General features: G+C 39.7%; 1 protein-coding gene across 7 annotated transcripts in view; it reads right to left on the bottom strand.

Moving 5' to 3' along the window:
- The window catches only part of LOC137249079 (kelch-like protein 5), a 72,075-nt gene extending 61,813 nt beyond the window's left edge, over positions 1-10,262 (bottom strand). For 3 of the 7 annotated variants that reach the window (XM_067780241.1, XM_067780242.1, XM_067780240.1), the window contains exon 1: positions 10,062-10,250. Coding sequence is in view for 1 of the 7 variants with exons in the window: in XM_067780239.1 (XP_067636340.1) it covers positions 10,200-10,245 (46 nt within the window). In the remaining 6 variants the exon portion in view is untranslated. Of the gene's footprint in view, positions 1-10,058 lie in introns of all 7 variants that reach the window. The other 4 variants (XM_067780239.1, XM_067780245.1, XM_067780244.1 and 1 more) reach the window with 4 other exon arrangements.
- Positions 10,263-15,397: the final 5,135 nt, after the last annotated feature.

The following is a 15,397-nucleotide window of genomic DNA, read 5'->3' as shown; positions in this document are numbered from 1 at the left end:
CCAACGAAGATCTTAACTCTTTATTGCGTAAATTCTGGGAATTGGAGGAAGTTCCCACCAAACCCCAAATAATCCCAGAAGACGAGTTTTGCGAAAATTTCTATGCAGCCACAACCTCACGCGATGATAACGGTCGTTATATCGTAAGGCTGCCGTTTAAACCCAGCTTCCCAGAGTCAATCTCATTATCCCACTCTCGGTCTTCAGCTCTAAGCCAGTTTCTTGGAATGGAGAGAAGTCTGCAGAAGAAAGGGGATTTAAAGACTCAATATGATAGTGTTCTAGAAGAATACCTCACCCTCGATCATATGGAGGAAACCGGCTCCTATGAAAAATTTGACGGAGGAAAATGCCTCTCATTTTATCTTCCTCATCACGCAGTTGTCAAACCCGAGAAAAAGACATCAAAGGTGCGGGTCGTGTTTAACGCCTCAAAGAAGTCGGCATCTGGACATGCGCTCAACGACGTTCTTTATACCGGCCCTACTCTCCAGCCCGATCTGATGCTTCTGATTCTCAAGTGGCGTACCTACCAATTTGTTTTTAACGGAGACGTAGAAAAAATGTATCGTCAAATCATAATGCATGAAGACGACAGAGACTATCAGAGGATCGTCTTTCGCTCATCTCCGAGCGACCCCATAAAAGACTATCGTCTGAAAACAGTCACATTTGGTGTGAACTGTGCCCCCTACCTCGCCATACGTACTCTTCACCAACTGGCCAAAGATGTAGAGGAAACTTTCCCCAAAGCCGTCCCTGTTTTGACGAAAGAAACATATGTAGATGACATTCTCTCTGGCAGCCATGAAATTCTCTCTGCTGAAACATCTCTCTCCCAAGTCATCCAAGTGTTAGCGTCAGCAGGATTTCCATTACGGAAAATAACGGCCAATCACCCCAGTATAATAAAAAACATCAAAGAAGAGGACTTGCTAGATACCAATCTTTTGGAATTCGAGAAAGCAAGCAACATCAAAACTCTCGGCATACAGTGGAACGCTCTGACCGACACGTTTTCGTATACAGTGGACTCAATACCCCTCTCGTCCGCTAATACAAAACGACAAATTCTCTCCTCGGTCGCAAAACTTTTTGACCCCGCAGGGTGGCTTACGCCGATTATGATTCAGGCCAAGATTTTACTCCAAGAGCTATGGATAGACGGAACTGGCTGGGATGAACCAGTGAAGCCCCTCCGCTTCATTAAATGGACGCAGTTCGCAAAAAATTTACCCAACATCTCAGATATAAAGATACCTCGATGGGTTGACTACATGCCGAACCAGCAGGTTGAACTGCATGGTTTCTGCGATGCGTCAGAAAAGGCATATTGCGCCACTATATATCTGCGAACAACCCACGGTGCCACCACATCGTCCCACCTTCTGGTCGCTAAAGGCAAGGTTGCCCCTCTTCGCACTACCAGTCTTCCAAGACTAGAACTATGTGCAGCTCTACTCCTTGCCCGACTAATCGCCGTCGTACAATCCCATCTCGAGCTCTCTCTTACAAATCTTTACATGTGGTCTGACTCGGAAATTGTGTTAGCATGGCTCGAAAAGCCTCCCCACGCTTGGAAAACTTTCGTATCCAATCGAACAGCTGAAATTATGGATCTCGTCGGAAGCGCCTCCTGGAAGCATGTAGGCAGTCGCGACAATCCAGCAGACATGGGCACTAGAGGATGCAAACCCATGGACTTGGCAAATTCTTCGCTGTGGTGGAATGGCCCTGCGTGGCTGACCCAGCCCCCCGAAGCTTGGCCAAACCCATCTACCCGCAGCATCAACCCGCCTGAAATGCGCCGAGTCGAAGCACTATACTCAGCTGAAGATGACCCCGATGTATTGGATCGATTTTCCTCATTCCCTCGCGCCCTCAGGGTCATGGCATATGCCTTCAGGTTCATTAATAATCTCAAGGACCGAATTCGAGGCAGTAAACCCGCTTACACTCCCTCTCTGTCTCATGAAGATCTCCGCAAAGCGAAAAATAAACTTGTGACGTTAACACAAACCCGATATTTTCCTCGCGAAAGAGCATGCTTGGAAAATGCAAAACCCATTGATCAAAGAAGCTCTCTACTAACCCTCAACCCATACCTCGATGAAAACGGGCTCCTCAGGGTTCATGGTAGACTAGTTCATTCGACGTTGACTTACAATGAAAAACATCCCGTTATTATCCCAGAAAGATCAAGATTCGCTGTCCTCTATATACATTACCTCCATGAACTTCTTCTCCATGCCGAAATACGTCTCATGCAGCAATGCCTCAGACAGGATCTCTATATTCCACGACTTAAACCCCTCATAAAGAGATGCATACATCAGTGCAAAACTTGTACCCTCCACAAGCAGCAAATGCGATCGCAAATCATGGCGGCTTTGCCCCCGGAACGATGCACATATGCTCCGCCTTTCACCACTACCGGTGTCGACTTTGCGGGGCCTTTTCAAATAAAAGCCTCCTTGCTAAGGTCTCACACCTTACTGAAAGGCTACGTGGCCGTTTTTGTCTGTTTCGTGACAAAAGCTGTCCACCTTGAGCTGTGCTCGGACCTAACAACAAATGCCTTTCTCGCAGCATTCGCTCGCTTCGTCGGACGTCGTGGATATCCTGCCACAATGATGAGTGACAACGGCAAAACGTTTATTGGAGCTAAAAGAGCGACGGAAAAAGAGTTCGTTGACTTCATGAAAACTGCCTCTCAAGAAGTAATCGCAAAATACTCTCCCCAGGGCATTAATTGGAAATTCATTCCACCCGGAGCTCCCCACATGGGCGGCTTGTGGGAGTCTGCAGTGAAGAGTTTCAAACTGCACTTCAAGAGGACAGCAGGAGCCCACAAGAAGAAAAGGTAAATTTTATACTACCACCCCCTTAAACAGGGTGTTCTACGCAGAATTACTGTGCATGTTTAGTTAAGCCCATAGTGTACCTATACCAAGTGTGTTCACTAAGCGATAAACGTCAAAACTACAAACAGCCTCGCTCACCTGATGGAAATCTCAGGTCTAGAGTCGCATTTTTGGTCTCAACGACAACATTTTTGACTACCAATCGTATCGACTTTTTCAAATTTTCAATCATTCGGCGCACTCGGTAATGGTATCCATTTTGAATTCGCTGTCATTCCGAATCCAGCGAGTGCCTGTCAGAATGCTTGACAGATAAGTCAACACACTTGTACTTGTACACTATGGTTAAGCCTTTTTTGAAAAAAATAAAATTAAAGTATTTTGTCAATAACAAATTTTTTGGGGAATATTTTGAATAAGGTGCCACGATTTTACAACTTTTTTTTCGAGGGGTGGAGGGGAGTCCTGAAAATCACAAAATTATTGTCCGTAACTCTAGGAAACTCAGTTTATGAAATATAAGCTTTTTAATTTCCAAATTTAGTAAAATTGCAACTTAAGACCTGCACTTAAAATTCGGGTCGCACATATCGATAGCGGTATCAAAAGACGCGTATTTGCGTCAAGATTTAGAATCCGAAAGCAGAAACTATATTTTTTATCTCGTTTAAAAGTTATTCGCGGAAAACCCGTCGATACTATTGTCACTTTTTTCGTTGTTGCAATTAAACAAACGAAAACAAATGAAGGTGGTGAATAGTGTAGCCAGCTCCGCAACAATATCTTTTTATCTTGGTAGAACATTATACGGTGGTGGCACGTCGACATAAATGCAAACAAGCCGTTTCGAAATATCGCCATAAAGGTGGACCAGGGGTGACTCTAGAATGTGTTTGTACGATATGGGTATCAAATTAAAGGTATTAATGAGGGTTTTAAAAGGGAGTGTTGGTAGTTGTATAGGTGGTCGCCTTTTCAGAGATATCGCCATAAAGGTGGACCAGGGGTGACTCTAGAATGCGTTTGTACAATATGGACATCAAACGAAAGGTGTTAATGAGTATTTTAAAAGGGAGTGGGCCTTAGTTCTATAGGTGGAAGCCGTTTCGGAATATCGCCATAAAGGTGGACCAGGGGTGACTCTAGAATGTGTTTGTACGATATGGGTATAAAATTAAAGGTATTAATGAGGGTTTTAAAAGGGAGTGGTGGTAGTTGTATAGGTGGTCGCCTTTTCGAGATATCACCATAAAGGTGGATCAGGGGTGACTCTAGAATATGTTGTTACGATATGGGTATCAAATGAAAGGTGTTAATGAGTATTTTAAAAGGGCGTGGGGCTTAGTTCTATAGGTGGACGCCTTTTCGAGATATCGCCATAAAGGTGGACCAGGGGTGACTCTAGAATGTGTTTGTACAATATTGGTATCAAATTAAAGGTATTAATGAGAGTTTTAAAAGGGAGTGGTGGTAGTTGTATATGTGAAGGCGTTTTCCAGATATCGACCAAAATGTGAACCAGGGTGACCCAGAACATCATCTGTTGGATACCGCTAATTTATTTATATACATATGTAATACCTGCCAAGATTTCAAGGGTATTTTATTTCGCACTGCAGAACTTTTTCATTTTCTTCTACTTAATATGGTAGGTGTCACAACCATTTTACAAAGTTTTTTCTAAAGTTATATTTCGCGTCAATAAACCAATCCAATTACCATGTTTCATCCCCTTTTTCGTATTTGGTATAGAATTATGGCATTTTTTTCATTTTTCGTAATTTTCGATATCGAAAAAGTGGGCGTGGTCATAGTCGGATTTCGTTCATTTTTTACACCAAGATAAAGTGAGTTCAGATAAGTACGTGAACTAAGTTCAGTAAAGATATGTCGATTTTTGCTCAAGTTATCGTGTTATGGGCCATGCGGAAGAACATACCGACGACTGTGTATAAAAACTGGGCGTGGCTTCAACCGATTTCGCCCATTTTCACAGAAAACAGTTAACGTCATAAAATCTATGCCCCTACTAAATTTCAAAAGGATTGGTAAATTTTTGTTCGACTTATGGCATTAAAAGTATCCTAGACAAATTAAAGAAAAAATGGCGGAGCCACTCCCATTTTGAAATTTTCTTTTCTTTTTGTGTTTGGTTGCACCATATCATTACTGGAGTTGAATTTTGACATAATTTACTTATATACTGTAAAGATATTAAATTTTTTGTTAAAAATTTACTTTAAAAAAAATTTTTGTTTAAAAGTGGGCGTGGTCCTTCTCCGATTTTGCTAATATTTATTAAGCGTTCAGATAGTAATAGGAGTAACGTTCCTGCCAAATTTGATCATGATATCTTCAACGACTGCCAAATTACAGCTTGCAAAAGTTTTAAATTACCTTCTTTTAAAAGTGGGCGGTACCACGCCCATTGTCCAAAATTTTACTAATTTTCTATTCCGCGTCATGAGTTCAACCCACCTACCAAGTTTCGTCGCTTTATCCGTCTTCGGTAATGAATATCGCACTTTTTCGGTTTTGCGAAATTTTCGATATCGAAAAAGTGGGCGTGGTTATAGTCCGATATCGTTCATTTTAAATAGCGATCTGAGATGAGTGCTCAGGAACCTACATACCAAATTTCATTAAGATACCTCAAAATTTACTCAAGTTATCGTGTTAACGGACGGACGGACGGACGGACATGGCTCAATAAAATTTTTTTTCGATCCTGATGATTTTGATATATGGAAGTCTATATCTATCTCGATTCCTTTATATCTGTACAACCAACCGTTATCCAATCAAACTTAATATACTCTGTGAGCTCTGCTCAACTGAGTATAAAAAGCTTATATTTCATAAACTAAGAGTTTCCTAGAGCTGCGGATGGGTTGGATTTTATATAAGGTGCCACGATTTTCAAACTTTGTTGATTTGTAGGGGTAGAGGGGGTCCTAAAAATCACAAAATTATCATCCGCAACTCTAGGAAACTCTAAGTTTGTGAAATATAAGCTTTTTAATTTCGAAATTTAGTAAAATTTCAACTTAAGTCCTGCACTTAAAATTCGGGTCGCACATGTCGATAGCGGTATCAAAAGACGCGTATTTGCGTCAAGATTCAGAATCCGAAAGCAGAAACTACATTTTTTATCTCCTTCAAAAGTTAATCGCGGAAAACCCGTCGGTACTATTGTCGCTTTTTTCGTTGTTGCAATTAAACAAACGAAAACAAATGAAGGTGGTGAATAGTGTTACCAGCTCCGCAACAATATCTTTTTATCTTGGTAGAACATTATAAGGTGGTGGCACGTCGACATAAATGCAAACAAACATACACTATCAATGTATTTTGTTTTTGTAAAACACTTTTAATAATTTGTAGTCAAATATTATTTGGGGTGCTGCGCAGAAGGGTGTCCTACGCAGGCGGTAGCCACGGTATACCACACACCCGGACTTGGCATGGCGTAGCCCAGCGTTATTTTTTATAAGCGCGCCCGAAGGCCGCCTATGCAGAAAGGTGTTCTACGCAGAATTACCGTTGGAATCAGCATAAAAATCTCTATAAAGTCCGATTTTTTATTTTTATTTTGACAAATGTATGTATTCTGCACTTGTTCCAATTAAATACATTAATTTCAAATTATTCAGAGAATTAGAAAACAAAATACATTGATAGTGTATGTTTGTTTGCATTTATGTCGACGTGCCACCACCTTATAATGTTCTACCAAGATAAAAAGATATTGTTGCGGAAAATCGTGGCACCTTATTCAAAATATTCCTGCGGATTACATCTTGGTGATTTTTAGGACCCCCTCTACCCATACTAATCAACACAAATTTGAAAATCGTGGCACCTTATATAAAATCCAACCCCATTTTTCGACTTATTATTCGATTTATGTTAAGTTAGCAATCATTTTCCCATAAAAAATATAATTTTATTATAGAAATTTCTTCTAAATATAGATGGTTTATATATCAAACCTTGTTTTATTTGCTGCTGAGCTGGCAACACTGTTCACTTTCATGTGTTTTCATTTCGACAGAAAGGTAATAGTCTAGTTGAGGGGTCGACTGCTAATACGCTACCAAAAATATTGAGAGAGGTGTCAAAAGACGCGTATTAATCTCGAGAACAATAATCCGAAGGCGGAAAAGAAAAATTTTATATCTGTCCGGAGATATTTGCAGTTGAAGTTGGCGATTTTCATGTGGTTGTTGTTGTAATTGTACCCTCAAAAAAAAATTGTCCATCACCGTGGCGGTAGCCACGGTTATACCACACACCCTGATTTGGCATGGCGTAGCCCAAGGTTATTTTTTATAAGCGCGGCCGAAAGCCGCCAACGCAGAAAGGTGTTCTGCATATGGATCCCACCCCGGTTTCGGAGGTACCCGCGGTTCTTTTTGGAATCCAAGCAAAAATAAAGTAGTGTCATATATGCTTTAGTGAAATTAAACATAATTTTTTGTTAATTCGTGCAAGGGTAATAGTCTAGTTGAGGGGTCGACTGTTAATTCGCTACCAAAAATATCGAGAAGGCGGAAAATAAAAATTTTAACGCGTTCAAAAGATATTAACGAAAACCCGAAAAAAGTCCCGCGGGTAACCCCGAAACCGGGGGTCGGATCCATAGTATTTTTGCGCAGAACACCTTTCTGCGTTGGCGGCCTTCGGCCGTGCTTATAAAAAATAAGGTAATAGTCTAGTTGAGGGGTCGACTGCTAATACGCGTCAAAAAATATCGAGAGAAGTTTCAAAAGACGCGTATTAATCTCGAGAACAATAATCCGAAGGCGCAAAAGAAAAATTTTGGGTAATAGTCTAGTTGAGGGGTCGACTGCTTATACGCTACCAAAAATATCGAGAGAGGTGTCAAAAGACGCGTATTAATCTCGAGAACAATAATCCGATGGCGGAAAAGAAAAATTTTATCTATGTCCGGAGATATTTGCAGTTGAAGTTGGAGATTTGCATGTGGTTGTTGTTGTGTTGTACCCACAAAAAAATGTGTGCATCACCGTGGCGGTAGCCACGGTTATACCACACACCCGGACTTGGCATGGCGTAGCCCAGGGTTATTTTTTATAAGCGCGGCCGAAGGCCGCCAACTCAGAAAGGTGTTCTGCGCAAAAATACTATGGATCCCACCCCCGGTTTCGGAGGTACCCATGGGTCTTTTTTCGGTTTTTCGTTAATATCTTTTGAACGAGTTAATATTTTTATTTTCCGCCTTCGGATTATTAATACTGATGTCAAGACGCGTCGTTTGACACCTCTCGATATTTTTGGTAGCGTCTTAGCAGTCGCGGTAATAGTCTAGTCGATATTTTTGGTAGCGTATGGTAATAGTCTAGTTGAGGGGTCGACTGCTAATACGCTACCAAAAATATCGAGAGAGGTGTCAAACGACGCGTATTAATCTCGAGAACAATAATCCGATGACGGAAAAGAAAAATTGTATCTCTGTCCGGAGATATTTGCATTTGAAGTTGGCGATTTCCATGTGGTTGTGTTGTACCCCCAAAAAAAAATTGTGCATCACCGTGCCGGTAGCCACGGTTATACCACACACCCGGACTTGGGTTATTTTTTATAATCGCGGCCGAAGACCGCCAACGCAGAAAGGTGTTCTGCGCAAAAATACTATGGATCCGACCCCCGGTTTCGGAGGTACCCGCGGGTCTTTTTCGGTTTTTCGTTAATATCTTTTGAACGCGTTAAAATTTTTATTTTCCGCCTTCGGATTATTAATACTGATGTCAAGACGCGTCGTTTGACACCTCTCGATATTTTTGGTAGCGTATTAGCAGTCGCGGTAATAGTCTAGTCGATATTTTTGGTAGCGTATTAGCAGTCGACCCTTCGACTAGACTATTACCAAATTTTGTCTCTGTCCGGAGATATTTGCAGTTGAAGTTGGCGATTTTAATGTGGTTGTTGTTGTGTTAGTACCCCCAAAAAAATTTGTGCATCACCATGGCGGTAGCCACGGTTATACCACACACCCGGACTTGGCATGGCGTAGCCCAGGGTTATTTTTTATAAGCGCGGCCGAAGACCGCCAACTCAGAAAGGTGTTCTGCGGAAATATACTATGGTTCCCACCTCCGGTTTCGGAGGTACCCACGGGTCTTTTTCCGGTTTTTCGTTAATATCTTTAGAACGAGTTAAAATTTCTATTCTCCGCCTTCGGATTATTAATACTGAAGCCAAGACGCGTCGTTTGACACCTCTCGATATTTTTGGGGTAATAGTCTAGTTGAGGGGTCGACTGCTAATACGCTACCCAAAATATCGAGAGAGGTGTCAAACGACGCGTATTAATCTCCAGAACAATAATCCGATGGCGGAAAAGAAAAATTTTATCTCTGTCCGGAGATATTTGCATTTGAAGTTGGCGATTTCAATGTGGTTGTTGTTGTGTTCGTACCCCCAAAAAAAAATTGTGCATCACCGTGGCGGTAGCCACGGTTATACCACACACCCGGACTTGGCATAGCGTAGCCCAGGGTTATTTTGTATAAACGCGGCCGAAGGCCGCCAACGCAGAAAGGTGTTCTGCGCAAAAATACTATGCATCCGAACCCCGGTTTCGAAGGTACCCGCGGGTCTTTTTTCGGTTTTTCGTTAATATCTTTTGAACGCGTTAAATTTTTTATTTTCTGCCTTCGGATTATTAATACTGATGTCAAGACGCGTCGTTTGACACATCTCTCGATATTTTTGGTAGCGTATTAGCAGCATAGTGTACAAGTACAAGTGTGTTGACTTATCTGTCAAGCATTCTGACAGGCACTCGCTGGATTCGGCATGACAGCGAATGCAAAATGGATACCATTACCGAATGCGCCGAATGATTGAAAAATTGAAAAAGTCGAGACGATTGGTAGACAAAAATGTTGTCGTTGAGACCAAAAATGCGACTCTAGACCTGAGATTTCCATCAGGTGAGCGAGGCTGTTTGTAGTTTTGACGTTTATCGCTTAGTGAACACACTTGTATAGGTACACTATGATTAGCAGTCGACCCCTCAACTAGACTATTACCGCGGATAACTTTCAAGCAGGTAAAAAAGGTTAACTTCCGCTTTCGGATTCTTAATCTAGACGTGAATAGGCATCTTTTGATACCTCACTCGAAAATTTTGGCCCAAATTTCGGTGGATACCATAAACTGCACTACTACCTTTTTTTTTGGTTTGTGAATTGTTTTGTGAAGAATCAACAGCGGAAATCTTAACCAAATAATTTTTCGCTATCGGGACGCGTAAGCAGGCTCAATTTGCCGATTTTTGATAAGTTAAAACTCTTTATTAAAACTCACTGATGACGTAAAACTGGAAGGCTGAAAACTTTTTATCGTTTGTCATAGGGATGAAACAACACGAGTAAATACAAGTGGGTATCGGTACTTCTAGTGCGATACCAGGAAAAATTGTTATCGATACTTTTGAACAGTATTCCCTGCGAGACACAGCATCAGATAACAGTTCATGTGTTAACCATCATTAGCTGTGTTTTTTTTACACGCGCTTATATTTACGTTTGCGGGTAAAAAAGCGGTTTTCCTCGCTTAGATAATGCTTAGGAGATATACAAATCACACACAGAAGATTGCGCATGTAAACAAAAGATCAGCTGTTTTTTATGGGCAATTTTTACGTCATTTTCCTTTAGCCCTTGTTTTTTTTTCTCTTTCTTTCATTCGCTCAAGCAGTCAACTGTGACGTAGATGCGCAGAACGAAGCAATTTTCAACTCGCGAATGCGCAATATTCTGTATGTGATTTGTGAAGGAAACCCATCTAGCGGCAGTAGTTAAATAACGTGCTAAAGCACAGGGTGTACAGAAAAGCGGAGACACAAACCTATGTTGGATGTCTGTGTATTACCTATAGGGCTAACTAAACTTCCTTAAGGCCGAATTAATGGTGACTTATAACCATAAAGCCATAACCAGATATAACAGCTGATCGAACCTACCTTAAGGAAATCAATGTAATCGAGTTAGCGTTATGGTATGGCACCACTAATCGATTACATTGATTTCCATAAGGTAGGTTCGATCAGCTGTTTTATCTGGTTATGGCTTTATGGTTATAAGTCACCATTAATTCGGCCTTTAACCCTACGCCATAGTCGTAACCATACCCATATGCATAACCATCTCTAATGTTATCGATTAATGGTGCCTTAACCTAAAAATCGTGAAAATTTCATAAAAATGAAGAAAACGCAAAAAATAAGTCTCTTAGTCATAACGTATCCAAAACAATGAATAAAATCTACAAAAAGTTATAAAATTCACCAACTCAAATATTTTTAGGTTATGGATATGGCGAGAAACCAAAAAAATTTGTTGGCTATGGAATGGTTATGACGTTAGCGTTATGGTATGGCACTATTAATCGATTACATTGATTTCTATAAGGGAGGTTCGATCAGCTGCTTTATCTGGTTATGGTTTTATGGTTATAAGTCACCATTAAGTGGCCTTTATAGCTGAATCAGTTGCAATGAATAGTGGAATCGCATAGAATACATAGAATTAGTGTATAGGGTGAACCCTAAGCCATCACCCAGTGGCAAAATCCTGAGCCAAATAAATAATTTTGCATGTAAATGCAACAACAACGATTTGAGCCAGATAAATCCAGATAGAAGTCTGGTTCAATTTATGAGCCAGATAATTTGTTAATTACTTCTTTTTAGTTTGGCAACGCTGCCTTTAATAAACCTACTTTCGCCGTATGAGTTAAATGAAAAACAGCGGCGACATCTGCCTATCACATTTCACGTGTGCGAAAATTTCACGACATCTGCTTTTCAAGTCTCTCATTGATCCAGAGCATTACCGTGAGAATTGAGCATGAGCCGGTGCTGTAAAACTCACTGGATGACGGCAAAAGAGTTGCAAATCCATTCACCTATGCCAAAGAACATTGTGAATCAAACTAAGTGTGATATTTTCTGCATAGACGCAAAATTCCAAAGTGATTGGACCACCTGATTTGTATTTTACTATCGCTGTCTCATTCTGCATCTCTTTCTATCACCCGCAGAAGATAGCCGGCCCTATTCGCCGCCATATTGAACACTCTGTCAAAACGCTAAAAAGTAGCCATATTGAACATCCTGTCAGGCAGTTGACAGATAAGATTCACAATGCTTTATATCACAAATCACCTACCCAGATTGTGCATTCACGAGTGAAAGAAAGAGGAGAAAAAACAAGAGCTAAAGGAAAATGACGTAAAAATTGCCCACAAAAAACAACTGATCTAACGTTTACATGAGCAGGGCGTAATCTTCTCATATAGCTGGAGACATTGGTGCTTTATCGGTAACCGTATCGGTAACCTTTTAACAGCTGATTCGACCAACCTTATGAGAACCAATGCAATCGATTATTGGTGCCGCTAAGGTCGTAACCGTATCGTAGCCAACCAATTGGGTTTTGGTTACCGTCGTAACGATAAACAGCTGATTACGTTAGGGATACGGATACAGCGATACGACATACGGCACCAATGACTCCGGCTTATGTCATTGTGGTGGTTATCGGTACTTTTAGTGCGATTCCAAGAATTTTTGTTATCGATGCTTGTGAACCGTATCCCTTACGAGACACTGAGCATCAGATAACAGTTCATGTGTTAGGGCAGAATTAATGGTGACTTATAACCATAAAGCCATAACCAGATAAAACAGCTGATCGAACCAACCTTATGGAAATCAATGTAATCGATTAATGGTGCCATACCATAACGCTAACTCGATTACATTGATTTCTTTAAGGTAGGTTCGATCAGCTGTTTTGTCTGGTTATGGCTTTATGGTTATAAGTCACCATTAATTCGCCCTTTAATCATCATTGTAAAAAGTTTTCAGCAGCGTAGAAATATACAATAAACGGTAATTCTTTACTTTATGGTACAACTGCTAAACCTCGTCCAAAATATCGGGAGGTGTCAAGAGACGCGTTTTAATCACGGGACCACGAATCCGAAAGCGGAAATTCCAAATTTTATTTCTGTCAAATGATATTTCAAAAAACCGCAAAATGGCCCCCGAGCGCTCCGAAACCGGGGGTGGGATCCATAGTATTTAGAACGCCTTTCTGCATTGGCGGCCTTCGGCCGCGCTTATAAAAATTACCCTGAGTGGGTCCAGCACCGGTTTGGAGACCAAGTCTATATCCGCTTTTACCCACAGTTTTTCTTGTGGGTAAAGCAAAATCATCAAATATACCACACTCACATGAAAATTTTCAAATTTGTGTGCAAATACCTCCGAAAATAAATAAAATTTCCAATTTCCGCTGTCGGATTCGTGATCTTGGGTCCAAAGCGCGTGTTTTGAAACCTCTCCTGATATTTTTTGACGAGGTTTAGCAGTTGTACCCTAAAGTAAAGAATTACCCAATAAACTTTACACGCACATATATATGCATATACGCAGCAGAATCGTGAGGCTCCCTGCAAAAATTGTTGGATTACGTGTTCCATTTTCTTCATGTTGGAGTACTCTAACAATACTCCTTTGCAAAGCGTTTGCGGACCACCATTAGCCGATCATTGCTCGTTTTTTAACGACAGTGATCACGACACGATGACGACCGAACAGAGTTGCCAAAAGTAAAATATTGCATGCAAATAACTAATAATAAAATTTTAATTAATTTTAATTATTTAAGTTAAATCAAGAATGGAAAATCTTGGAAAATTTGAGCAGATGTGGCAATTTCGCGCGTCCGTTGAACGAAATATTGACAATCTGTTGATCATCGCTAGGAAATTAGCGACATTCCATCAACTAAGCAGCACTTTAGCAATACTACTGTTATTATTTGGCCGCTCAAACGCACACATATTAATTGTGCATTAAATCTAAAATATACAAATACACCATAATAATTTACACGGCCAAAGCCATAATAATTTACACGGGTCATCAATTCTTTCTCTGATTCAAAATCTGAACTACCAGCGCTACCGTCAACAGCTCAGTGTCATCATTGCCAGTAGCGCCAATAACACCAAACTCGTGCCTGACACACAAAAGTCGCTTCACTCAATAGCGCAAGTAAAATGTACTACGCACTCACTACTAAGTAGCGTCAAAAATTCGCTTGGAGTCATTTCGTCAATGAGCTATCATTGAGCTGGCACCGCATTGGCGCTGGCGCCATGCAATTTACATCACTAAAATTGCGCGAATGCCCAGGCTCATGACTTCAATACTTATATTTACTATGCTTTAAACTTTGAATACATCTCTGAAGTTGCTGCGCATAAAATGTGTACTAATAAATTCCAATCCGCATTATAAGCAGATGTAACTGAAATATGTGTTTTTGTTTCACCCCCTATACTTATATTTAAAGCTTTTCTAAGAACAAGCTTCTATTACTTGTTAATAAAACGAACTAAAAAATAAAAAATAAAATTAAAGAAAAAAAAACTTTTTTAAAAATAAGCTTTTATTATTTAAACAATAAATTGACTCTAAAGAAATATAACACTTTATAAGTTCATTGTAAGCTTAAACGATAATTAGGCTTTTTCGTCTGCGACAAAAAAATTCTAGATTGTACATAATTATATATTTTTAACATTAAAACTTTACACCTAAATTATTAAATCTTACAGTTTATATCACAGTCCTAATTGTTCTAATAAAAGCGTGTTACATTGCGATAGCAAGAAAATGAGATCCTAAATGTTCTTAATTATACCATCAAAATTTAACACGTTTTTTATTAGAACAATTAGGACTGTGATATAAACTGTAAGATTTAATAATTTAGTTCTAAAGTTTTAATGTTAAAAATATATAATTATGTACAATATAGAATTTTTTTGTCGCAGACGAAAAAGCCTAATTATCGTTTAAGCTTACAATGAACTTATATAGTGTTATATTTCTTTAGAGTCAATTTATTGTTTAATTTTTAGTTAGTTTTATTAACCAAAATAATAAAAGCTTATTTTTAAAAAAGTTTTTTTTTTCTTTAATTTTATTTTAAATTAAATTCACTTCGATAATTCTTTCCGACACAATTCCTCTTTAGTACTTTGGCATATGATCCTCTGTGGGTGCTCCGTGGAGTACTACAGTGAAAGTACTTTGGAAAGTACTCTCACGTATGTACTCTGTGGAATACTCACAAACAAAGCGAGAGTGGGATCACCTACTCCTCTCCTAGGACATCGCAATGTTAATTGGAGCACATTCTTAGTATGAATACAGATTAGATTTGGAACAGTTCTATACTCCCAAAGGAGTATTCCTTACATTATTTATAGAGTACTCGCGTTTTTTGAAAGGTTCTACTACTATAGTAGTGCTGTGAATAGAGAACATTTCAAATACCGAACATTTGAGGTTATTAATTTGACAGTTTAGTGATTAGAACGATAACAGAAGGAAAGTAGTAAGCGATGTCTTTATCGCTATAAACAAAGAACAATAATCGATAATCCTTAAGGGCGAATTAATGGTGACTTATCCAAGGCGAATC

Source organism: Eurosta solidaginis, chromosome 4 (genome assembly GCF_040869045.1).
Source record: "Eurosta solidaginis isolate ZX-2024a chromosome 4, ASM4086904v1, whole genome shotgun sequence".
In the NCBI taxonomy this organism is placed as follows: domain Eukaryota; kingdom Metazoa; phylum Arthropoda; class Insecta; order Diptera; family Tephritidae; genus Eurosta; species Eurosta solidaginis.
Note: the sequence above shows the minus strand (reverse complement) of the source record. Positions and strands in the feature narration are given on the sequence as shown.